Source organism: Lepidochelys olivacea, assembly GCF_965140295.1.
Source record: "Lepidochelys olivacea isolate rLepOli2 genome assembly, chromosome: 28".
NCBI lineage: Eukaryota > Metazoa > Chordata > Testudines > Cheloniidae > Lepidochelys > Lepidochelys olivacea.
In genome coordinates this window covers 2,375,061-2,399,612 of record NC_140438.1, presented here as the reverse complement: position 1 = coordinate 2,399,612, position 24,552 = coordinate 2,375,061, and the positions used below count along the sequence as shown (strand labels likewise).

Sequence of the window (24,552 nt, the reverse complement as noted above, 5' to 3'; positions counted from 1 at the left end):
ACCGCCGACTTTGTGAGTTCAAGTCCCCCCAGGCCACACCAAGGAGATCGGCTGCTGCTCCCCACCTGGGTGCCCCCCAGGGCCCGTGGGAGATCACAGCTCGCTCCCGCCCCCGCTGCAGCCCCCTGAGCCCTGAGGCATAACCGTCCCCAGCCCCACAGCAGGCCCAGACCCTTGCCCAGCGTCCAGCCAATCACTAGGGAGCTCCAGTGGGGGGCGCTGTCCCCCGGCAGCCCCAGGGAAGCCCTAGACCTGCCCCCCCGCACCCTTCCCTGAGGTGGGGAGAGTCCTGCTCTAACCCACCAGCCCCCACTGCCCTCCCAGAGCCGGGGAGAGAACCCAGGAGTCCTGGCTCCCAGCCCCCACTGCTCTAACCCACCAGCCCCCACTGCCCTCCCGGAGCCGGGGAGAGAACCCAGGAGTCCTGGCTCCCATGGGGCCATGGGGAAGGGAAGTTGCTGCCCCCCAACCCCAGGGCCCAGGGCACCTTCCTCAGCATTTTCGTGTGTTGCCTGTGGCCACTGTTTTCGTGTGTTGCCCGTGGCCACTTGGTTACTGTTGCCAAGTCAGCCGGCCTCATCACCAGCCCCTCTGGGGTGGGGGGTCCGGGGCTGCCCTAGGCTGAGGACAGTCTGGGCTCCCCATGGCTCAGTCACTCCCTGGCCTGGGTCTGTCTGGACCCTGCCCCCAAACACCCCCTCCCGTGCTCTGCTTCCCACATTGCCCGAGCCCCCACCCTGCCACTCGCTCTGTACCCCACAGCTACACCCCACTTCCCCTGCCATGCTCCCTGGGGTGGGAGGAACCCAGGAGTCCTAGCTCCCAGCCCCCCCACTCTGACCACCAACCCCGACTCCCCTCCCAGAGCCAGCGAGAGAACCCAGGAGTCCTGGCTCCCAGCCCCCCCGCTCTGACCACCAACCCCGACTCCCCTCCCAGAGCCAGCGAGAGAACCCAGGAGTCCTGGCTCCCAGCCCCCCCATCAGGGCAGGTCACTGTGACCCCTACAGCTGGGCAGTGGCTTCACATGCAGCTTCCAGGTGTCCCACTAGGGGGCAGCGTTTCCCTAGGACTCCGGCCCTCCCCACCCACTTGTGCAAAGGGGCCGTGGGTGAGGCTGGGCCGGGCCCTGCTGGGGGGGCTGTGGTGGTGGGGGGGGGGGACATGCAGGGTGCGCCTGCCCCAGACTCTCCCGGGCTCGGGGTGGGGGGGGGGGGAGCCAGGCTCTGCTCCCCCGGAAGAATAGCCGGCCTGGCCCAGCCCAGCTGCTGAGAGTGGGGGGGGGGGAGGGGAAGGGGGCTGTGATTGATGGGGGGCCTTTGAGCCCACTCGGCCCCACAGCAGCTGCCTCCCGTCACAGTGAAGAGACCCCGTCAGTCCGGGGGGCCCTGCAGTGGGGGGGAGGGGAACAGGGTGGGGGGATGGGAGGAAAGCCTAGATAGATAGATAGATAGATACGGGGTGTCTGGGGGTAGATGGGGGGAGTACGGGGAGGGATAGATAGATATGGGGTGTCTGGGGACAGATGGGGTGGATGGGGCTAGGCGGAGGGGCGACTGCTATACACACACAAGGGTGGATGCGGAGGATCGATAGCTAGATGGGGTGCACCCCCTTAGATCGGTGTCTATGGGGCTGGCTACTTCTCACCCTGCACATGGGTCCTCTCTCCTGGCCCCAGGGCAGCCCTCCCAAAGCTGGGGCTGGAATCCAGGTGTCCTGAGCGCCCCCCCCCTCCAGCTCTGAGCCCTGGCTGAGTGGCTAGCTGCTCTCTGACCCCCATGTCCTTTCCCAGCCCCCACCAGGCCTGGGGGAGGGGAGGGGAGAGATTTAAAGAGACAGGAGCGGATGTGGCCATCTGAACTTCCACCCAGACCCCTCCCCATGTCCAGGGGCCTCCACAGGCGGGGCCTGCCCCAGAGGCCCCTGATAGAGACCGTCCTTGCCCACCATGCACTCACAGGCCGGATAGACAATTAGATGGGAAACTGAGGCACAAAGAGATGGGACTTGCCCCTGCATGCAACCACTAGACCCCACTCCCTGCCTAGAGCCACTTAGAGAACCCAGGAGTCCTGGCTCTCAGCCCCCCTGCTCTAACCCACCGGCCCCCACTCCCTTCCGAGAGCCAGGGAGAGAACCCAGGAGTTCTGGCTCTCTGGCAGGGCGATGTGGGGGGGGGACGGGGATGATGCCTACAGGCCGCTTTCCTCGGCAGGAAAAAAACATGACCTAATTGGGGACTGACCCCAGGCGACCCCCGGCTGGCAGTGCAGATCTGGTGCTCACTGAGCTAATAGCCCGTCCCATCCCTCGTTAGCTGCACCCCACCCCCCACTCAGCGCCCCCCGGGTGGGAAACGTGTGGTTTAGAACAGGGAGAGCTAAGTGCCAGGACTCCTGGGTTCTCTCCCCGGCTCTGGGAGGGGAGTGGGGGCTGATGGGTTAGAGTGGGGGGACTGGGAGCCAGGACTCCTGGGTTCTCTCCCCAGCTCTGGGAGGGGAGTGGGGGCTGGTGGTTTGGGGCGGGAGCCAGGACTCCTGGGTTCTCTCCCTGGCTCTGGGAGGGGAGTGGGGGCTGGTGGGTTAGAGTGCGGGGGCTGGGAGCCAGGACTCCTGGGTTCTCTCCCCAGCTCTGGGAGGGGAGTGGGGGCTGGTGGGTTAGAGTGGGGGGGCTGGGAGCCAGGACACCTGGGTTCTCTCCCCAGCTCTGGGAGGGGAGTGGGGGCTGGTGGTTTGGGGCGGGAGCCAGGACACCTGGGTTCTGGTCCAAGTCACTCCCCCCCCATCCCCGACCTGGGGTCCGATCCTAACCAGCGCCTCCTTGAGGGAAAACCCCCCACCCTACCCCCACGAGCTGCCCATCCACGGGCCCCCACCCCTACTGCAGCTTCTGCAGCTCCTTCTGCCACTAGCCATGTTGTGTGAGGCCGTTATGTGAACGGATCTGACAGCAGGCGGCGCGGCCCCCCCACCGCCTGCCCCCAGGGCAGAGTCTGTCCCCTGCACTATGGATCTAATGAGGCTTCAGAGCCCCCCCCCCACTCCACATGCAGCCCCTCTGGTGCTGGGGGAGGGGGGTGGCAAACGCCTGGATTTCGGCTGCAGCTTGGGCTGGCTTAGATCAGCTGGGAACAGAGGCAGCCCCCCCACCCTCACATCCAGGGCCCTTGGCAGGGTGAAGCAGTGACAGGGACTTGGGGGGAGAGAGACACCAGGCAAAAACGCACTGAGAAAGGCAGAGCGGGGGGTGGGTGGCAGGGAATGGAGCAGGGGGCCTGTCCCCTCTGGGGGAGCCAGCTCCCATCCTGCTCCAGGGTGGGGACTAGCTGGCTCAGGGGGGTGGGGAACGGGATATGGGAACTTTCCTCTCTTGGGGTCACCAGCAGTGATCCAGCCCCAGGTGCCCCCCAGACTAGCAATATGAACCCCCCAGTGAATATTCCCCCCTCGCTGAGAGAAAGGGGGGAGCGTATGGAAATAGAGTGATAGAGAGATGGTGCAATGGGAATAGATAGGGAGACAGACAGAGGGTGCGAACGGGAATAGACCGACCGACAGACAGACAGACAGGCAGAGGGTGCGAATGGGAATAGACAGACAGGGAGTGCGTGTGGGAATAGACAGAGAGACGGCAGAGAGACGGGATATAAACGGGAATAGATAGATAGAGACAGACAGACAGAGGGTGCAAACGGGAATGAACTGACAGAGAGACGGGATATGAATGGGAATAGACAGATAGAGACAGACAGACAGGCAGAGGGTGCAAACAGGAATAGACAGACAGACAAAATAGGCAGAGGGTGCGAACGGGAATAGACGGACAGACAGGCAGAGGGTGCAAACGGGAATGGACAGACAGAGAGTGCGTGTGGGAATAGACAGAGAGACAGGCAGAGAGACGGGATATGAACGGGAATAGATAGATAGACAGAGACAGACAGACAGAGCGTGTGAACGGGAATAGACAGACAGAGTGCGCGTGTGGGAATAGGCAGAGAGACAGGATATGAACGGGAATAGACAGACAGAGACAGGCAGAGGGTGCGAACGGGAATAGACAGACAGAGGGTGCGTGTGGGAATAGACAGACAGACAGGCAGAGGGTGCGAATGGAGATAGACACACAGACAAGAGAGGCAGAGGGAGCGAACACAATAGACAGACAGACAGGCAGAGGGTGAGAATGGGAATAGACCAACAGACAGGCAGGCAGAGGGCGCAAACGGGAATAGACAGACAGAGAGATGGGATATGAATGGTAATAGATAGATAGACAGAGAGACAGACAGAGGGTGCGAACAGGAATAGACAAACAGACAAGACAGGCAGAGGGTGCAAACGGGAATAGACGGACAGACAGACAGGCAGAGGGTGGGAACGGGAACAGACAGACAGAGGGTGCGAATGGGAATAGACCGACAGACAGGCAGAGGGTGCAAACGGGAATAGACAGACAGAGAGTGTGTGTGGGAATAGACAGAGAGACAGGCAGAGAGACAGGATATGAACGGGAATAAACAGACAGAGACAGGCAGAGGGTGCGAACGGGAATGGACCAACAGACAAGACAGGCAGAGAGTGCGAAGTGGAATAGACGGACAGACAGACAGGCAGAGGGTGCGAAGTGGAATAGACCGACAGACAGACAGGCAGAGGGTGCGAACAGGAACAGACAGACAGACTGACACAGATCATTTAGAAGGAGGGATGTATTTTTATGTATTTTCCAGGTGTGAAATTCCAGCCTCAGCAGGTCCCAGGCGAGGTATGTGCAGGTCGATGGATAGAACACCTCTTTGCCCCCCCACAACGCCCCCCACCCAAGTGCCCTGCACTGCCTGGTGGCTGCTCTCTGCAGCAGGCACATTTCGATTCCCCGCTGGGCTGAGCCTGCACCTCTGGAGAGCCCAGCAGGAGCCATTACCTCACTCCAGGGACCGGCTCCAGGCTAGGCCAGTTCATCCCCTGTGGCCCCCCATGATCCAGTGTCCCCTCGAGCCAGCCCAGCTATTGTTTCATTGCTTCACCATCGAAACTTTGTGCCTAATTTCTAGTATGAACGTGTCTAGCTTCAGTTTCCAGCCGGAGCTTGGCCACGATCGCGGCGCTCGGCCGGACCCCTCTCCACCATCCCCTCTCCAAGGCGCGGGAATGACTTGTCCCCATCACTTTTGGCTTCTAGGCCAAGCCGCTTTGCCACGCTCGCCCGAAGGCGGCTTTCTCGGGCTCGGCTTTGGAAGGACCTGGCCACCTTTCGGGCCCACTGTATCCCACGATCCCCACTAGCTGTGCCTGGCGACACGTAGACCCGCCCAACCCCAGAAAATTCCCACAGCCCGCTGGGAGATCCCAGATCCTGTGCGGGGCACCGGCCCTGAACTATTAAAAAAATAGATTAACACGTTACGAGGCCAGTCAGGCCCCGTGTAACTACCCCGTCTAACCCCGGCTGGATAGCAGTAGATCTGTCAGGGCAACCGCCCGGCGTGATGCAAAGTAGCACCAGAACCGGACCCAGGAGCGCAGGGTCCCCCACCAAATCACCTCTTTACTCCTGTTTGTGAAGTGAAGCAGCTTAAACTGGTATAAATGTGCATGATGCCTTTCCCGGGCATCGTTTTTCCCTATTATTTGGAGCGGGAAAACACCTTGTAAAAGAAAACGTTTTCCCAGGAGACGAGGCCTCTGCACAGGAGAAGTGTAACCCAGCCCCCGCCAGGGGCCCCCTCGTGAACTCACGAGGGAAAAGGGGGCGGGGGAGAGATGGGTACGAAATAACGAACGGTGGCCAGATGGATGCACAAGAACTTCTATAATGCACATGATCGGACAGTAAATTCCACCAACAAAAGCTAAGAAATTCCCAGGTCAAAAAACGTCATTAAAGCCCGCAAAGATCCCACCCCTCCCCTTCTTGTTCACCTTGGAGTCATTTCTGGGCCCGAAACAGGAAGTCCCACCCGAAAGAGGAAGTCCCCATCCAAAAACAGGAAGTCCCACCCTCGCTGGAGTCTCTTCCTCCGCCTCATTTCCTGGCGGGCTATAGGTCACTTCTTGTGGCTTCAAGTTCACTTTTTGCTGAATGGGGGGTGGATTTTTTTTGTAAAATGACGAGTCCACTCCCGAACCTCCGTACCTGGTCCCCCAACAGGCAAAAACGTCTCTCTGATCGGGGGGCGGGGGGTAGGGGCGCGGCCATTTTGTTGAGTCACATTTTCAAATGGCGACAAAGAAAAGGTCCCGGGGGGGCCCGACGGTTGAAATAACCAAACTTTTTGCCCCTCCCTCGAATCCCCTCCCCCACTCCATGTGAACAGGGACTGGAAGGGAGGGCGGGAGATAAAACTGCCCCCACCAGCCCTTAGGACAGGGGGGAATCTCCTGAAGAGGGCCGATTTCCCCCCACCCCGAGACGTAACACAGCTGCTCCTGACTTTCCCCTCTGACCCCACAGGCCCCCCCCCCGCACTCCTGGTGGAGCTGAGATGTGGGGAGCCAGGACCTGGCCTGGACAGGACTGTAGGGATGTGGGGAGCGGAGCTAGGGGAAGGGACCAGCTCCAAGCCCCCCCCCCAACATCTGTGCCAGAGAGGAGAATGGGACAGGGACCCCCTTGGCCCCCATTAACCCTGTCAGCGCCAGAGTACAGGGTCCCCCCTCTGCTTTAACCCTGTCAGTGCCGGGGGCTCTTTACACGAGGAAGAATCGGGGGTGGGGGGCACCCATCTCCGTCAGCATCGGGGGGGGCCGTCCGTATTGGGGTGGGAGAGGCGTAAGTCCGTAGCCAGCGCCGGGGTGGGCCCGGGCCCCCCTTCCCCCTCACACTTTGTAGTAGATGTTGGCGGGGCTCTGGGGGGGCATCTCCTGGACGATGTAGACGGGATGCCCGTAGTCCCCGCTCACTTTCTCGTAGTGGGGGCAGAAGGCCCCGTCCGACGTCCGTAGCGGGATGATGATGTCGCTGGGCTCCGACCCATTGTTGTTGCCCCCCGGGCCGGCCCCCCGCTTGGGGCTGGTCAGGCCGCTGAGCGAGAGAGGCGGGAGGTGGGTGTCGCTCTGCTTGGCCCGCCTCCGACACCAGCACACGGCCCCCGTCACGCCCGCCGCCACCAGGGCCACGAAGGCGGCGCCCCCCGCTGCCCCGGCCACCACGGGCACGTTGGACTGGGGCAAGGGCCCGTTCGCGCCCCCCGCCGGGCCCGTCGCGTTCCCAGCACCTGCAGGGGGAGAGAGAGAGAGAGAGAGAAAGGGCTAAGGGAGAGAACCCAGGAGTCCTGGCTCCCAGCCCCCCCCCCCGCTCTAACCCACCAGCCCCCACTCCCTCCCAGAGCCGGGGAGGGGGGAGAGAACCCAGGAGTCCTGGCTCCCAGCCCGCTCTGCTCTAACCACTTGACCCCACTCCCCGCCCAGAAGCCCAAGGCTGGCCTAGCAGGGGCTGTGGGTCGGGACTGAGGGGCACCGGCAGGGCGGGGGGGGAGGGCTGGGCTGGCAGGGGCTGCGGGTCGGGAGTGAGGGGCCCTGGCAGGGCAGGGGGGGCAGGGCTGGGCTGGCAGGGGGCTGTGGGTCAGGAGTGAGGGGCACCGGCAGGGCTGGGGGGGGCCCACGGCTGGGCTAGCAGGGGCTGCGGGTCTGGAGTCAGGGGGATGGGGGAATCAAGGCAGGCCCCCCCTCGGTGGGTGTGAAGGGGTTAATGACCTGTTGCTGTCTGTCCCAGGAGGGAGAGGCGGGGGCTGAGTCTGAGGGATGCTGCTGGCTGTAAAGGACCCAGGTGTCCTGGGCAGGGGGCGGAGTCACAGAGACAATTAGCTGCCTTAACTGGCTTTGAGGGACAGGAGGGCTCAGAAACCCCCTGGGCCAAGCCAGTCAGGGAGCTGCCACCATGAACAGGGCTGGGAGCCAGGACTCCTGGGTCCTCTCCCTGGCTCTGGGAGGGGAGTGGGGGCTGGTGGGTTGGAGCAGGGGGGCTGGGAGCCAGGACTCCTGGGTCCTCTCTCTGACTCTGGGAGGTCTAGTGGTTAGAGCAGGGGGGGCTCAGTTCCCATCTCTGAACACGCGTGGTCTGGGGGAGCGATCTGGTGCCGACGGGGCAGACAGGGGGCGCTGGGTGTGGGGCAGGGACCCCCAGTACTGGGTGGGGAACCTGGCGGGGGGTTGGCAGCTCCGTACCTGCGCCGCTTGCTTTGCTGGGCTCCACTCCGCCCAGCGTCCCCCGCTCCATCTCGGGCGGCGTTTCCGACCCCGCTTTCTGGGACTTGGAGGCCGTGCCGGGATCTGGGGGGGCAGAGAGAGAGATGCGTGGGTGGGGGGAAGGGGATGGGGGGGGAGAGTGACAGGTGCACACAGAGCGGGGTCCCCAGCGCACTCTGCCCCCTGGGAGGGTGCAGAGTCCCCTGTACCCCAGCAAAGCCCCCCACTTCTCCCAGCCACCTTCCCCTCTGTGTGTTGCAAAACCAGGCCCGGCCAGGAGGGGGCGCCACTCCCCTTGGAGTCTATGGGACGCAGGACCGACTCTGCCGGGGCCCCTCACTCCTGACCCCCAGCCCTCCGGGGGGGGGGAAGAGGGCTGAGCAGAGGCTGCCCCAGAAGCTGTGGGTCCTTCGCCGCAGTTCGGGGCCCAGAGGAAAAGCGCAGGCCAGCTGGAGCTGGCTTTAGGTGCTGTCAATCACACAGCAAGCTCCTCCCCCTTTCCCCTCCCCCCCCCGCCCGCAGTCGCTCCTCCTCTCGCCCGCTGCAATCACGCAGCGCTAATTAGCTCCGTGGAGGGAGCTCAGCGGGACTCGCCAAATCAACCCCAGCTGGGAGAAAACCAGGGACTTCGGATCCGCTCTCGCAGCGCCAGGGAGAGAACCCAGGAGTCCTGGCTCCCAGCCCCCCTGCTCTGACCCACCAGCCCCCACTCCCCTCCCAGAGCCAGGGAGAGAACCCAGGAGTCCTGGCTCCCAGCCCCCCTGCTCTGACCCACCAGCCCCCACTCCCCTCCCAGAGCCAGGGAGAGAACCCAGGAGTCCTGGCTCCCAGCCCCCCTGCTCTGACCCACCAGCCCCCACTCCCCTCCCAGAGCCAGGGAGAGAACCCAGGAGTCCTGGCTCCCAGCCCCACTGCTCTGACCCACCAGCCCCCACTCCCTTCCCAGAGCCAGGGAGAGAACCCAGGAGTCCTGGCTCCCAGCCCCCCTGCTCTGACCCACCAGCCCCCACTCCCCTCCCAGAGACAGGGAGAGAACCCAGGAGTCCTGGCTCCCAGCCCCCCTGCTCTGACCCACCAGCCCCCACTCCCCTCCCAGAGCCAGGGAGAGAACCCAGGAGTCCTGGCTCCCAGCCCCCCTGCTCTGACCCACCAGCCCCCACTCCCCTCCCAGAGCCAGGGAGAGAACCCAGGAGTCCTGGCTCCCAGCCCCCCTGCTCTGACCTACCAGCCCCCACTCCCCTCCCAGAGACAGGGAGAGAACCCAGGAGTCCTGGCTCCCAGCCCCCCTGCTCTGACCCACCAGCCCCCACTCCCCTCCCAGAGACAGGGAGAGAACCCAGGAGTCCTGACTGCCAGTCCTCCAATTCATGCTCCCTGCCCCACAGCGCCCCCTAGCACCGCCCTGGGGCCAGCCCTGCCTGCCTAGGGACAGCACCCCCTGCTGAGCCTCCTGCCCCGCTCACTGCCCCCTAGCGCCGCCCTGGGGCCAGCCCCGCCCGCCTGGGGAGAGCGCCCCCTGCTGAGCCCCTGCCCCGCTCCCTGCCCCCCAGCCCCCCCCGTAATGTTGTGACTTACGCTGCCCCACTTTCAAGACGACTTTCATCCCCTTAGAGAGGCAGGCGCCGCCCTTCAGGTTCTCCAGCCCCTCCTTGGTGCCGTCTGACGTGGCTGTGGGGAGAGAGAGGGACATTACAGTGGGGTGGGGGGGGCTCAGCAGGGGGCGCGCTCCCCGGGCAGGCAGGGCTGGTCCCAGGGGGCGCTGTGGGGCAGGGAGCGGGCCAGAGGGCTCAGCATGGGGCACTGTCCCCGGGCAGGCAGGGCTGGCCCCAGGGGGCGCTGTGGGGCAGGGAGCGGGGCAGAGGGCTCAGCAGGGGGCGCTCTCCCCGGGCAGGCAGGGCTGGCCCCAGGGGGCGCTGTGGGGCAGGGAGCGGGGCAGGGGGCTCAGCAGGGGGCGCTCTCCCCGGGCAGGCAGGGCTGGCCCCAGGGGGCGCTGTGGGGCAGGGAGCGGGGCAGAGGGCTCAGCAGGGGGCGCTCTCCCCAGGCAGGCAGGGCTGGCCCCAGGGGGCGCTGTGGGGCAGGGAGCAGGGCCGAGGGCTCAGCAGGGGGCGCTCTCCCTGGGCAGGCAGGGCTGGCCCCAGGGGGCGCTGTGGGGCAGGGAGTGGGGCGGAGGGCTCAGCAGGGGGCGCTCTCCCCAGGCAGGCAGGGCTGGCCCCGAGAGGGCGCTGTGGGGCAGGGAGTGGGGCCAGAGGGCTCAGCAGGGGGCGCGCTCCCCGGGCAGGCAGGGCTGGTCCCAGGGGGCGCTGTGGGGCAGGGAGTGGGGCGGAGGACTCAGCAGGGGGCGCGCTCCCCGGGCAGGCAGGGCTGGTCCCAGGGGGCGCTGTGGGGCAGGGAGCGGGGCAGAGGGCTCAGCAGGGGGCGCTCTCCCCGGGCAGGCAGGGCTGGCCCCGAGAGGGCGCTGTGGGGCAGGGAGTGGGGCCGGAGGGCTCAGCAGGGGGCGCGCTCCCCGGGCAGGCAGGGCTGGTCCCAGGGGGTGCTGTGGGGCAGGGAGCGGGGCAGAGGGCTCAGCAGGGGGCGCTCTCCCCGGGCAGGCAGGGCTGGCCCCAGGGGGCGCTGTGGGGCAGGGAGTGGGGCGGAGGGCTCAGCAGGGGGCGCTCTCCCCGGGCAGGCAGGGCTGGCCCCAGGGGGCGCTGTGGGGCAGGGAGTGGGGCGGAGGGCTCAGCAGGGGGCGCTCTCCCCAGGCAGGCAGGGCTGGCCCCGAGAGGGCGCTGTGGGGCAGGGAGTGGGGCCGGAGGGCTCAGCAGGGGGCACGCTCCCCGGGCAGGCAGGGCTGGCCCCAGGGTGGCGGTAGGGGGCAGGCGGGGGGAGCCATTACCGGTGGGGCAGGGTTGGTTTGGGGAGTGGGGGGGCTGGGGCTTGGCCTGCGAGCGGATGCTCGCGGCGCGTGTGTGAGGTGGCCTTGTCACGCGGGCCGTGCGCGTGTCTCTGGCCACGGATTGTGGTGTGTTGTGTGCGTGTGGGGTGATTGTGTGAGAGCTCTTTGTCGCTCTGGGGAAGGTGAAATTAGACCCCAGTGATGGCTGGGCGACACTCTCTCTCTCTCTCTCTCACACACACACACAGAGGCCTCGATCTCACACACACACAGAGGCCTGGATCACACACACACACACACACACAGAGGCCTCGATCTCACACACACACACACACACACACACAGAGGCCTTGATCTCACACACACACACACACACACAGAGGCCTTGATCTCACACACACACACACACAGAGGCCTCGATCTCTCTCACACACACACAGAGGCCTGGATCACACACACACACACACACAGAGGCCTCGATCTCACACACACACAGAGGCCTCGATCTCACACACACACACACACAGAGGCCTGGATCACACACACACACACACACACACACAGGCCTCGATCTCTCTCACACACACACAGAGGCCTTGATCTCACACACACACACACAGAGGCCTGGATCTCACACACACACACACACAGAGGCCTGGATCACACACACACACACAGGCCTCGATCTCTCTCACACACACACACAGAGAGGCCTGGATCACACACACACACACAGAGAGGCCTGGATCACACACACACACACAGAGGCCTCGATCTCACACACACACACACACACACAGAGGCCTGGATCACACACACACACACACAGAGGCCTGGATCACACACACACCCCGGGCCGTGTTACTAGGTCCTCATTGTGCTGCTCTCAGCAATTCGCGGGGAGAGCGCAGCCTCCAGCCTGGAGCCCCCACTGGACCCAGGAGTCCGGGCTCCCAGCCCCCACCCTCATTCTCTCCCCAGCACTTGGAGGGGAGTGGGGGCTGGTGGGTTAGAGCAGCGGGGGGGGGGAGCCAGGACTCCTGGGTTCTCTCCTGGGCTCCGGGAGGGGAGTGGGGGCTGGTGGGTTCGAGCAGGGGGGGCTGGGAGCCAGGACTCCTGGGTTCTCTCCCCAGCTCTGGGAGGAGAGTGGGGGCTGGGGGGTCAGAGCAGGGGGGGCTGGGAGCCAGGACTCCTGGGTTCTCTCCCCGGCTCCGGGAGGGGAGTGGGGGCTGGTGGGTTAGAGCGGGGGGCTGGGAGCCAGGACTCCTGGGTTCTCTCCCCGGCTCCGGGAGGGGAGTGGGGGCTGGTGGGTTAGAGCCGGGGGCTGGGAGCCAGGACTCCTGGGTTCTCTCCCCGGCTCCGGGAGGGGAGTGGGGGCTGGTGGGTTAGAGCCGGGGGCTGGGAGCCAGGACTCCTGGGTTCTCTCCCCGGCTCCGGGAGGGGAGTGGGGGCTGATGGTTAGAGCAGGGGGGCTGGGAGCCAGGACTCCTGGGTTCTCCCCCCGGCTCTGGGAGGGGATTGGGGGCTAGTGGTGGCAGCAGGGGGGCTGGAAGCCCATTGGGAGGTCGGTGCTGAAGCCGAGCGGGGGTGGTGGCCCGGACGCCGGGGTCCCCAGGGAGCGGTGGGGGGGCTGCGTGTGTGCGGTGGCAGCAGGTGCCGGGGGCGCCGGCAAGCCAGGCCATCACATCGTGTTAGCCGCGCGTGGCCGGGCCCTTTCACCGCTAAACCCGGGGGAGGTCTGTGCTCAAAGATGCTGGCTACCCGGGCCAGCCCCCCTTGCAGCCAGCCTTCCCCACGGTCCCCTCCATCCCCACTAGGCCCCCTGTCTTCCCAAGAGCCCCCCCAGACCCCTCCTATACAGCTCCCCCCAGGGCAGAGACAGCCCCCCACATGCACCCCGATTGCCCGCCCCACCCCCGCAGACACCCACACACATTCATCCCCCACCTAGTCAGCTCCTCACATAGCCCAGCGACCCCACCCCATGCGCAGCTCCGGGCCCCCCCCGCTTCAAAACCCCCAGCCCCCAGCCGCTGGTCTGTTCTGTCCACCCCCCACGGGACCCAGGAGTCCTGGAGAGTTTAAAGATCTGTAATAAACATTTGTGTATTGGATGCGGCCACCTCTGGGGCGAGGCGGCCGGTGACCCGGGGACCCCTCGCCCGGCGCCGAGATGCGGCCACCTCTGGGGCGGGGTGGCTGGTTACACCAGGACCCCTCGCCCGGCGCCGAGATGCGGCCACCTCTGGGGCGGGGCGGCTGGTTACACCAGGACCCCTCGCCCGGCGCCGAGATGCGACCACCTCTGGGGCGGGGCGGCTGGTTACACCGGGACCCCTCGCCCGGCGCCGAGATGCGGCCACCTCTGGGGCGGGGCGGCTGGTTACACCGGGACCCCTCGCCCGGCGCCGAGATGCGGCCACCTCTGGGGCGGGGCGGCTGGTTACACCGGGACCCCTCGCCCGGCGCCGAGATGCGGCCACCTCTGGGGCGGGGCGGCTGGTTACACCGGGACCCCTCGCCCGGCGCTGAGATGCGGCCACCTCTGGGGCGGGGCGGCTGGTTACACCGGGACCCCTCGCCCGGCGCCGAGATGCGGCCACCTCTGGGGCGGGGCGGCTGGTTACACCGGGACCCCTCGCCCGGCGCCGAGATGCGGCCACCTCTGGGGCGGGGCGGCTGGTTACACCGGGACCCCTCGCCCGGCGCCGAGATGCGGCCACCTCTGGGGCGGGGCGGCTGGTTACACCGGGACCCCTCGCCCGGCGCCGAGATGCGGCCACCTCTGGGGCGGGGCGGCTGGTTACACCGGGACCCCTCGCCCGGCGCCGAGATGCGGCCACCTCTGGGGCGGGGCGGCTGGTTACTCAGGGATTTTTTGCCGAGTGGGGGGGCTTGTTTCTGGTTCTGTCACTTCCTGCCCTACTTGGCACCTGACCCCCCCGCCCCCCCCAGCTTCCCTCGCTCGTGTCTTGTTGGGCAGAACAATCGTCTGACCAATAACTGGGTCAGCGATGCCAGCGCCTTTGGTTCCCCCTCCCCCACCAGCCCCTTCCCCCCCCCGACTCTCCTGCCCCCTTCTCCCCCCCCCGCAGCTCCACCCCCGCACCCTGCCGTCTCCCCTCCCTGCTTCTGCTGGCCTCTCGCTCTTCCCCCCAGCGCCCCCCCGGATCCCCTCTCGGCCCCTTCGCTCCCCCCTCCCACCCCAGTAAAATCCCCAAGACCCCCCAGGAGACGCTGGGGCAGGTGGGTGATAGCAAAGGGAGAGGGGGAGGAGGTGGGGGAGCGGTGGGAATGGGGGGTGGGGAGGGCTGGGAATGGGGGGAGAGGAGGGGCAGGGAGGGAGAGGGAGGGCTGGGAATGGGGGGAGGGGAGGGCCAGGGGGGGAGGGCTGGGAATGGGGGGTGCGGAGGGGCAGGGAGGGAGGGGGAGGGCTGGGAATGGGGGGTGCGGAGGGGCAGGGAGGGAGGGGGAGGGCTGGGAATGGGGGGTGCGGAGGGGCAGGGAGGGAGGGGGAGGGCTGGGAATGGGAGTTGGGGGGGGCTGAGGACTTGAGCTTCCCTTCCACAGGTGACACCCAGCCCCCCATGAGGCCCCCTCTTCCCCAAGTGGGGGGGTGCAGCCTCTCTGGGGTGGGGTCGGGGGGGCGGTTGCCGTGGCACGGTTGCTAGGGTGCCAGGAAGTCACTGGTTTGTCGGGAGACAGTTGCCATAGCAATGGGGGAAAGACCAGCGGGGTCTGTGATGGGAAACTGCGGGGGGGGTGGATGTGCGCCCCCCCGCATCTCTCCACCCCCTCAGGGGCAACAATTGCCCCCCCATGGGGCCCTGATGATTCAAACTGGCCCCCCCCCCGGTCCCCCTGCCCCGTGACCCAGATGTCAGGAAGCCTCAGCGCTTCAAAAGGGAAAATATCCCGGAGCAGCCGACAGGCTCCGGGTGGGGGGGGGGCTGCTCAGCCCGGACCACCCCCAGACACCCATGTGCACAGGCACACACACACTCAAACACACACACTGTGTTGCACGCCCGTGCGGGAGCAGCCAGGGTTCAAGCCCTGTAAGAGGCCTTGAGCCATCTGTAGGGAGGGGGCTGGGTGAGTGTGCAAGGGAGGCAGTGTGCACAGGAGAGAGGGTGTGCAAGAGTCTGTGGGCAGCAGAGGAGGGGGGGCATGGGCATGTGAGTGTGCATGAAAGGGACCAGGGGAGTGTGCAAGAGGTTGAATGTCCATCCTACATATGTGTGCAAGAGACTGAGTGAGTGTGCGCAGGTGTGAAAGTGCAACGGGCCAGGGGCAGGTGTGAGGGAGCAAATGTTCATCCTGTGTGCCTGCAAGGGACCAGTCTAGCGTGCAAGGGGCTGAACGTCTCTACTGTGTGTGCAAGAGGTTTGAGTGTGCGTGAGTATGCAATGGGTCACACAAGTGTGCGAGAGACCAAACATCCATGCTGGGGTGTGTGCACCAGCATGAGCGAGCGTGCCAGGAGGTGGGTGCAGGGCCTGGTCTGGGGTGTGTGTGCAAGAGGGTGTGCACGTGGGTGTGCAAAGGGCCAAGTGGGCCAGGGACCAAACTTGCCTATGAGTGTGCGACAGAGGGTTGGCGCGCAAAGGTGAAAGGCAACCCCAGGTGTGTGCAGGCAAGTGAGTGTGCAAATGATGACAGGTGTGCAAGTGACGGGGGTGTGCAAATGCAGGCGAGGGACTGAGTGGGCAAGGAGCGTTTTGGGGAAGGGACAGTGCAAGCGGGCAAGCCAGCGAACTAACCCCCTTGCACAGACACACACACCTGTTCCACACGCGCACCGGTCTGCGTGCACACCCCCTTGCACGCGTCCCCCCCCCCGCAAGGTGCCTTGGTCTCTTGCATGCTCACACCCTCACCGGCAGACACCCTGAAACACCTCCTGTTGAGAGCCCCCCGTCCCATGCAAACAACCCCCCACCCCTCGGACACTGGACTCGGGGGGGGGGTCACCCCACGGCTCCAGCTCTGACCCCCAACTTCTCAGACCCTATGATCCTGGCTGGGAGTCTGCCACTGTCACCCCAGGCATGGCCTCGGGAGTCAGGGGGGAGCCTGGGAGGGGCTAGCAGGGGCTGCGGGTCGGGAGTGAGGGGCACCGGCAGAGCTGGGGGGGGTCAGGGGGCTGCGGGTCGGGAGTGAGGGGCACCGGCAGAGGTGGGGGGGTCAGGGGGCTGCGGGTCGGGAGTGAGGGGCACCGGCAGAGGTGGGGGGGTCAGGGGGCTGCGGGTCGGGAGTGAGGGGCACCGGCAGAGGTGGGAGGGTCAGGGGGCTGCGGGTCGGGAGTGAGGGGCACCGGCAGAGCTGGGGGGGCAGAGCTGGGGGGGTCAGGGGGCTGCGGGTCGGGAGTGAGGGGCACCGGCAGAGGTGGGGGAGTCAGGGGGCTGCGGGTCGGGAGTGAGGGGCACCAGCAGAGGTGGGAGGGTCAGGGGGCTGCGGGTCGGGAGTGAGGGGCACCGGCAGAGCTGGGGGGGCAGAGCTGGGGGGGTCAGGGGGCTGCGGGTCGGGAGTGAGGGGCACCGGCAGAGGTGGGGGGGTCAGGGGGCTGCGGGTCGGGAGTGAGGGGCACCGGCAGAGCTGGGGGGGCAGAGCTGGGGGGGTCAGGGGGCTGCGGGTCGGGAGTGAGGGGCACCGGCAGAGCTGGGGGGGCAGAGCTGGGGGGGTCAGGGGGCTGCGGGTCGGGAGTGAGGGGCACCGGCAGAGCTGGGGGGGCAGAGCTGGGGAGGTCAGGGGGCTGCGGGTCGGGAGTGAGGGGCACCGGCAGAGCTGGGGGGGTCAGGGGGCTGCGGGTCGGGAGTGAGGGGCACCGGCAGAGCTGGGGGGGCAGAGCTGGGGGGGTCAGGGGGCTGCGGGTCGGGAGTGAGGGGCACCGGCAGAGCTGGGGTGGGGTCAGGGGGCTGCAGGTTGGGAGTGAGGGGCACCGGCAGAGGTGAGGCTGGGGGGGCTGGAGAAGCGGGTGGTGGGCGGCGAGCGATTGACTCAGCAATGAACAGCGTGGGAGGGCAGGAGACAGACAGACAGAATGACGGACAGATTGTGTTGGGGGGGGGGTGCGGGGAGCCGGATTTCACAACACAGAGCCTGAGAGACAGGAGCTGCCCCTCCAAATCCCAGCAGCCCGACCCCCACCGGACAGGACGGGCCCTGACATTGGGGTCTGTCGCCCGGCGCCGAGACGCGGCCACTTCTGGGGCAGGACGGCTGGTGACCCAGGGACCCCTCGCCTGGCGCCGAGATGCGGCCACCTCTGGGGCGGGGCGGCTGGTTACACAGGGACCCCTCGCCTGGCGCCAAGATGCGGCCACCTCTGGGGCGGGGCGGCTGGTTACACAGGGACCCCTCGCCTGGCACCGAGACGCGGCCACCTCTGGGCAGGGCAGCCGGTGACCCAGGGACCCCTCGCCCGGCGCCGAGACGCGGCCACCTCTGGGGCGGGGCGGCCGGTGACCCAGGGACCCCTTGCCCGGCGCCGAGACGCGGCCACCTCTGGGGCGGGGCGGCCGGTGACCCAGGGACCCCTCGCCCGGCACTCAGATGCGGCCACCTCTGGGGCAAGGCGGCCGGTGACACGGGGACCCCTCGCCCGGCGCCGAGATGCAGGAGAAAAATGTATCAACCCAAACCCAGGAGCCCCTCCTGCCCTAGCCGCTAGCCCCCCTCCCGAGCCGGGCGAGAACCCAGGAGTCCGGGCACTCACTGATGATGTAGTAGTCCTGGTTGCTCTTGAATTCGTGGCCCCACAGGTTGGGGCTGAACTCCTGGAACTTGATGGTGAACCGCACGTCGTGCTCGGGCCGGTCGCACGTCAGCAGCAGGTTGGGGGCCCGCAGGATCTCGCACGCCCGGGCCTGCTCGCCCGGCACGAGGTACAGCTTGTAATATTCATACTCCTCCGCCGAGAAGGGGCCCGGCGGGCGGGAGCGGGGGCAGATCAGGTCCAGCCGGTCGCCGATCTGCGGGTACAGGACGTAGCCGCCCGCCGCCTGGAACCTGCCGGAGACGGGGCGTCAGAGAGGGGACCCCAACCCGCCCTGAGCCAGCCAGTCCCCGCCCTGGGGGCAGATGGGAGCCGGTGCCCGCTAGAGGGGACAGGCCCCTGATTCCCACCCAGCCCCCCCAGGACAGGCACAGCTTGGTGTCCCCCCCCGGGACGGCCCCCGCTTGCTTTGTGACCTCCCCCAGATCCTCTGACTAAGGAGACCCTGACAGAGAGACACGGTTGTTCCCCCCACCCCCACCCCAGCCAAGGCTGCCGATTTTGGGGAACAGGCCGAGACAAAACAGCCTCCCGTCTGGGAGCAGGGCCCCTCCCGGCCCTCGTCCGTGTGAAACACCTGTCCCTCACCCCTCTGCTGGGCCCCCCCGCAGCCCCACCCCCAGGGGAGCCACCCAGCCCCACCCCCACCCAGACTTGGGGGAAAGACCCCCATCAGCTGCCCCTGGTCCCCGAGGGACCTCTTGCGCAGTGCTGAGATGCAACCACCTCTGGGGTGGGGTGGCTGGCTATCGGGGGACCCCTTGCCTGGCGCGGAGATGTGGCACCTCTGGGGCGGGGCACAGCTCCTACTCTAGTAGGTTGGGGGGCTGGGAGCCAGGACTCCTGGGTTCTCTCCCCGGCTCTGGGAGGGGACTGGGGTCTAGTGTTAGAGCCGGGGGTGGGAGCCAGGACTCCTGGGTTCTCTTCCTTATCCATGCCAGAGTCACGGTTAGAACCCAGGAGTCCTGATGGTCACAGGCCTTCAGCCCAAGAGCCAACCCACTGCGTTTTCTCTCTCTAGGACCAGCGGCCTGATTTCGCGGTTCCAGAGAATTCCCCCTGCGTTTCCTCGGCCACCCCGGGCTCCGGAGGCCCCGCAACACCACCCCTCACGCCCTCCCCCCCACACCCCGCCACCGAAAAGCAAGAGCCGAAAATATCCCGCCGCAGCCAGCGGCCTCTGATCTCTCGGTGCCGGCCCTGTCTGGCACGCAGCCCGTGTCCAGAGGCACCGATCTGCGAGCCCCGCAGTCTCTCTCGACTCTCGGGGTAAATCCTGGTGAATCGTATTTTCACACGAGACGCACTGATTTCCCACTGGCACGTCCATCTTCAATACGGGCAAGTGATTTGAAAGGACGCTGACGCACGGCGTTGCAAGGATGCTGGCCATGAAAATATTTGCTGTTTAAGACGATCCACGGCTGTATCGCGCAGAGGGGGTTGACGGTTTGTGGCTTAGGGATTTGGTCAGAGGGCTTGATTTTTCAGTGCTTTACTACGCATTCCTGAGGCCAACGTGCTTAAAAACAAGGCTGCCCTATCGAACGCAAGCGGAGGTCGCTTTGAAAATTACCCAGTCGCTTCTCCCCACCCCAGAGCCAGCTGCATCTGAGCCCCGGGTGAGCCCGCTGGGGGGGGGCTGGGGGGAGCGTTAAAGCTTTTATCGGAAGTCACACGGATCGGCGTCGATTCCTGGCCACAAAACTCTGATCCGTGTAGTTCCTGGACGTTAAAATATTCACCACGTATCATTGCGGTCGGAGCGGATCAAAGGGATGGGGCACCCCTCTATTTAATAAGAGACACTCATTTTCAGCGGCCTGGCGCATCCGTCGGGCAGTACACGTGCCTTCCTAATTTTAAGCATTCATGAGGAATAACTCCACCTGCGTGGGAAGGACTGTTACAAACTTCTGGACGGCTTCATAAAAACCGATAGTGATGACCAAGAATAGCCGCAGGAATATTTCCTGTTCCTTCCCGCCCGGGCAGCTAGAAATTGTCCGAGCGGCTTCAAAATCAGGATTCAGGGGTAGGAGTTTGCGGGATCAATCTGAGCTCTGGCCACGAAAGGGACTCCCAGATTTTTCCGCTTTGGAAACCGTCCGGTTTGAAGATCATTCCAAAAATCGGTTGACGGATTTGACGCCGAAAAACTTCATTGAACGCCCCTGAAAATGGGACACTTTGAACGTCCCATGAGAGATAATAGATCCAGGTTTTGGCTGGGCTGCAGACACTCACAGGCCTGCGTGCGAGAGAGGAAGAAACCGGTGCCCGGGGAAATGCAAGAGAGAAACCGGTTTGCCGGGAGCCCGGTCCCTCCAATCTCGGGAACGGTCAGATCTCGAGTGTCCCAGTCCCCTACCACACACACACACAGAGACAGAAACAGCTCAGTGCAGAGCATGGCCGAAATGGGCCTAGGAGATTTAGAAGCCTTCCACTGAGTCTCAAGCTGCTAGGTTCCAGTTCCCCCACAGGGGTTTAGGCACCTCGTCCCCATTGATTTATCCAAATGGCCTACGCGGTGCTTAATTTGTCATGAAAGAGGCGGAAGTAATTTATTTACATTTATGACTGACGCAGCAAGCCCAGAGGTGCCGGGGCCCTGTCCTGCCAAGCCCTGGCCCAAATGAAGCCCTGGGCCCAAGTGACCTTTGACAATGGGACTTGGCGTTCGGGGCAGATTTTTAAAGCCTTTCAACAATTTGCTCGCCCTAGGCCGGCCGGGCGATCTGCGCGTGCACGCGCGTGTGTCCAAAATCAACGCCTAAGCAATCCAACGGTTTGCTTTAAAAAGAAGATGGCTTCAAAAAATGGCAAGATTTCTTCCCAGACACACACTGCCAGCCCCCCAAGAGACAGCCAAATTGGTCCCCGCACGTAAATGTAGCCAGAGGCTGATCTGGTCTGATATTTTGCGTCATAAAAGAAATACGTTTTATAAAGAAAGTGGCTTTGCTTTTTTCCCCTCTTTAAGCGGCGTACCCCCGTGTTTTAAGATCCTTTGGGGATGGGGGGGAGGGAAAAACCACCCGGAAAGACACCAAAAACCACCCTTCTCCCTAGATCTGCAAGGGAGACTGCGAACCCCCTTTTCAGGCGTGGGGGTGGGGGTGGAAATGATTTAGACAAATAGCTCCATTCCCTAGAATCTGTATTTGTTGCTAGGAAGCGCTGACAACGACGATGGGAGTAATTGTAGGGTCTGTGAATCACGGTTATGCTTCATCTTTCTGGCAGCCAGGCTCCGTCCCTGGCCAGGCTCGCCAGCCCATCGAACCCCCTAAAACTTTGTCGTTGGCGCCGGATGGAGAAAGGGGGTTTTGATTGAGCCCGGAGCAGATCCCACACTCGGGTGGTTTAGATGGATCTTGTGTCTGGAATAATATAGCCAGCAGGGAGGAAAATGTAACTTACCGATATATAGGGGCAGAAAGAAATGCCTACGTTGACCTATTAACACCATGGTCTGGAAACTCGCTCAGCCCCCATAAAGCATAGATCAGCAAACAGAGCCCCCCGTGTGCGGTGATCAAAAATGAAAAGGATCCACAGAGGCTCACAACACAACCCAAGACCCAAAGATCAGTCTTAAGAAGCCATCAGTCTCGAGCAGGATCAATCCATATATTCTGCTTTGAGCCGGGGGTTGGACTAGATACCTCCAGAGGTCTCTTCCAACCCTATGATACACACACACCCAGTCAGTCATTTCAAGGGGACATCAAACTACACACAACTTTAAGAAGCTGCCAGTATAAAGCTAAATAAACACACACACACACACAGAATAATTTCAAGGGAATCCCTCTTCCCCTTTCGATACACACACACACACTTGATCTACACACTGAAGGCACCAAAACCAACACCCACAACTGGGAAGAGACACACATTTATATACCGCACCCGTGGAGAGCACCGCTCTTTTCCAAAAAAAAAGCCGACCACAACCCAAAATACGACCTTCAAGAGGCCTACCCCAAATTCACACCCGTCTCTGGCTCGCCTGCACAAACTTCACCAAAACACCACAATCTCTCTCACACACACACTCGCTCTTGCGCGCTGTCCAGCGTCAAAAAGCCACCAAAATCCGCCCCCCCGAAACAAACACATCTCACCTTTACACTGAAAACACCGATTTTTCCAGACTTTAAAAAATATAGAATTGTTATAAAGAGCAAAACCGACATTCCCCCGGCACTTTTAGAGGCTGATTTTGTTAAATAAAATATTGTCCTTGATTTGGGGGGGGGAGGGGAGGATTACCAAGTCCCACCCCCAACACACTTTCCAAAACATGGGTTGACTGAAGAGGGCGAAAGGGAAAGAAAGAAAAGTTTGACAAGAGGATTAAATGGCAGACTTTTGAGGGTGAAATTGACCCAGGTCCTTATAAAACCCGAGTCAGTTACACTTGAAATTGACTAGATTAGGGGAAAAGAAAAGAACTTTCAATTCCCCCCCCCCCCACACCCTTCGCCTCTGGGATTTGCAGCCCCAAAATGAATCCCCAACCACAACCAGCGATTTAAAACTTGGGGGTTCTTTCCCTCTGCCCCCCACCCCAAACCCATCCCCGCTTTATAACAGACAAAGCAGCAAAAACCTGAGGGATTTCACCCCTTTCCCCACTTACTTTTTGTTTGCTGTATTCCAGTATATAGGCTCCAAGCTAACACCCGAAATAATCCACAGTTCCAGCAAGGAAAACAGTAACCCTACATAGAGTCCAAGCAATGAAGTCCTCAATGCCATGATTGCAAAGGAAAGGGAATTTTTTTTTACCCCTCCTCTGTGTTTTCTTCTTGAGAGTCTCTCTTTCACACACACACACACACAAAAATCAAGAGGCTCCCAAACTCTTAGACTTTGCCCCACTCTGCAAGCCCTAGGCTGGGTAAAGTTTTATGGATTTTTTCCCCCCACCCGCCTGGATTTTTCATGCCAGAACTGGAAAGTTTGGGGAGGGGGGCAGTTGTGTGTGTGTGTTGTTTTTCCTTCAAGATCCTAATGCCATCTGCAGCCTTGGCGAAAAATACATCTAGACACTCACACACACACACAGAGATTGCCTCTCCGTCTCTTGTGTGTGTCTTTCTGGTCTGATCTCCTGAGCGGGGAGGACACACTGTTGTAAGACACAAGGAAAGGAGGGAGGGGGAAGGAATTCATTTGAAAGCCCCCCCTGGACTCCTGGTCTTTGGTGAGATTTTTTTTCTTCTTCTTCTTTTCTTTCTCTTTTTTTTTGAAGGTTCAGCATTGAGTAACTCCAGAGATGAGGACAGAGAATGGGAGTAAGCGGAAAGGAGGAGGAGCAGGAGAAGAGAAGTGGTGAATGGGAAATACTGGAGAAGAGAAAGAGAGACAGGGGCGCACACACCCAGACACACACAGACACACACACACAGGCTAGGATCTGGAGCCTGGACTTTAAAGAAGATGTGGAGTCAGGATTCAGGTCTAAAATCCTCCCCAATGAGTAGCGTGCACACAAATAAATCCGCCAGCAAGGGTTGCTTGAAGACAGGAATATTTTGCAGGCCTCTCCGCTTCCCTGTCAGGACTGATCAGAGACACAGTTCGCTTCTCGAGGGGGAAAAAGAAAAAAAAAGAGAGCGAAATCAGGGTCCTTTTCCCGAGCCGCTTTGCGCCGCGAGGAAAGCGAGCAATGTCTCCAAGCTGCGATTGATTTGTCAAATGCCCAGCCGGGTTCCTTGTGTGCCTGCGTGTAGGGCAAGGCGGATTTGGGTTAGAAATGTTTCAGAGGAGCAGCCGTGGTTAGTCTGTATCCGCAAAAAGAACAGGAGAGGACTTGTGGCACCTTAGAGGCTAAGCAGTTTATCTGAGCGTGAGCTTTCGTGAGCTACGGCTCACTTCATCCAATGCATTGGGGATGCATTGGAAATCGGTTTGGGGTGGGAAAGGGACTTGAGCCCCAACGCTGGCGATTTCGCCCCTTGGACCAGGCCGGCTGGGTTTTCCTCGGGGCCCCGAGGCCGGGCAGTCCGGGAACATTTAGGGCCTGGGAAGTGGGATTTCTCTGTAAGAATCGGGGGGGGTGGGGGATCGATTAAACAAACAATAACCCCACTCGCTGGCCAAATCTGGCTGGAGAGGAATCCAGCATCTTGCGAAACCCTGCGTGGATTTGAAGGCCGTTTCCGACCCACTGGTCCCATTGAACCGGCCGGAGCGTTTCGCCTTTGCCGAGAACTTGCAGATGCTAAACCGGCCGGGAAACCCTTTCGTGAAAAATTCATCCCGGGATCCGCTTGTTTTAAGGGCCGTGGCGGATCCTCCTGGCTGTGGGTCTTCCCCGAGACAGGACTTGCCCGGACTGCGATCTTTGGCCGCGGCCCGCTGGGATTTCTTGGCCCGTCGGGGGCTTCCAGGGTCTTGATGTTCGGGGTCGGGGGTTGAATGGGCCAAGCGGGATCCGGAGGCCGAAGCGGGAAGCGAAGCGGGAGCGGCAGGCGTTGTTGGAGGTTCCCAGATGGGCCTGGGGCAAAGTGGGGTGGGATTTTAGCCTCAGGAGCGGGGAGGGGGATTTTCGACTTGAGGGAAGTTGAAGCCCAGTGACACCCCGAAACGAAACTAAACAAGGCTGTGAAGGATTGGACCAATGCCCCCCCCAAACCCCAGCGCTTGAGACGGAGTTTGGGGAGCTGGGCAGGTGCCATGGACAGAGGGAAAGG

The 24,552-nt window shown here is 63.1% G+C and overlaps 1 protein-coding gene across 1 annotated transcript; it reads right to left on the bottom strand.

Moving 5' to 3' along the window:
* Positions 1-5,802: 5,802 nt before the first annotated feature.
* EFNB3 (ephrin B3) lies at positions 5,803-23,701 on the bottom strand. Its single transcript, XM_084616398.1, has 5 exons — positions 22,494-23,701; positions 17,783-18,075; positions 9,768-9,860; positions 8,172-8,276; positions 5,803-7,222 (listed from the first exon to the last, which is right to left on the bottom strand). Exons 1-5 carry the CDS (start codon positions 22,610-22,612, stop codon positions 6,825-6,827), a joined length of 1,008 nt encoding a protein of 335 aa, XP_084472524.1. The 5' UTR covers positions 22,613-23,701; the 3' UTR covers positions 5,803-6,824.
* Between the last annotated feature and the right edge of the window lie 851 nt (positions 23,702-24,552).

What these genes read in the sequence shown, in the direction of transcription:
- EFNB3 (XM_084616398.1), bottom strand. Translation starts at nt 22,612, where the DNA reads ATGGCATTGAGGACTTCATTGCTTGGACTCTATGTAGGGTTACTGTTT. An exon ending in CCAGGACTACTACATCATCA is followed by an intron (nt 9,861 to 17,782) that starts GTGAGTGCCCGG and finishes CTCTCCCCACAG; the next exon opens with CCACGTCAGACGGCACCAAG. An exon ending in CAGCAAAGCAAGCGGCGCAG is followed by an intron (nt 7,223 to 8,171) that starts GTACGGAGCTGC and finishes CTCCCCCTGCAG; the next exon opens with GTGCTGGGAACGCGACGGGC.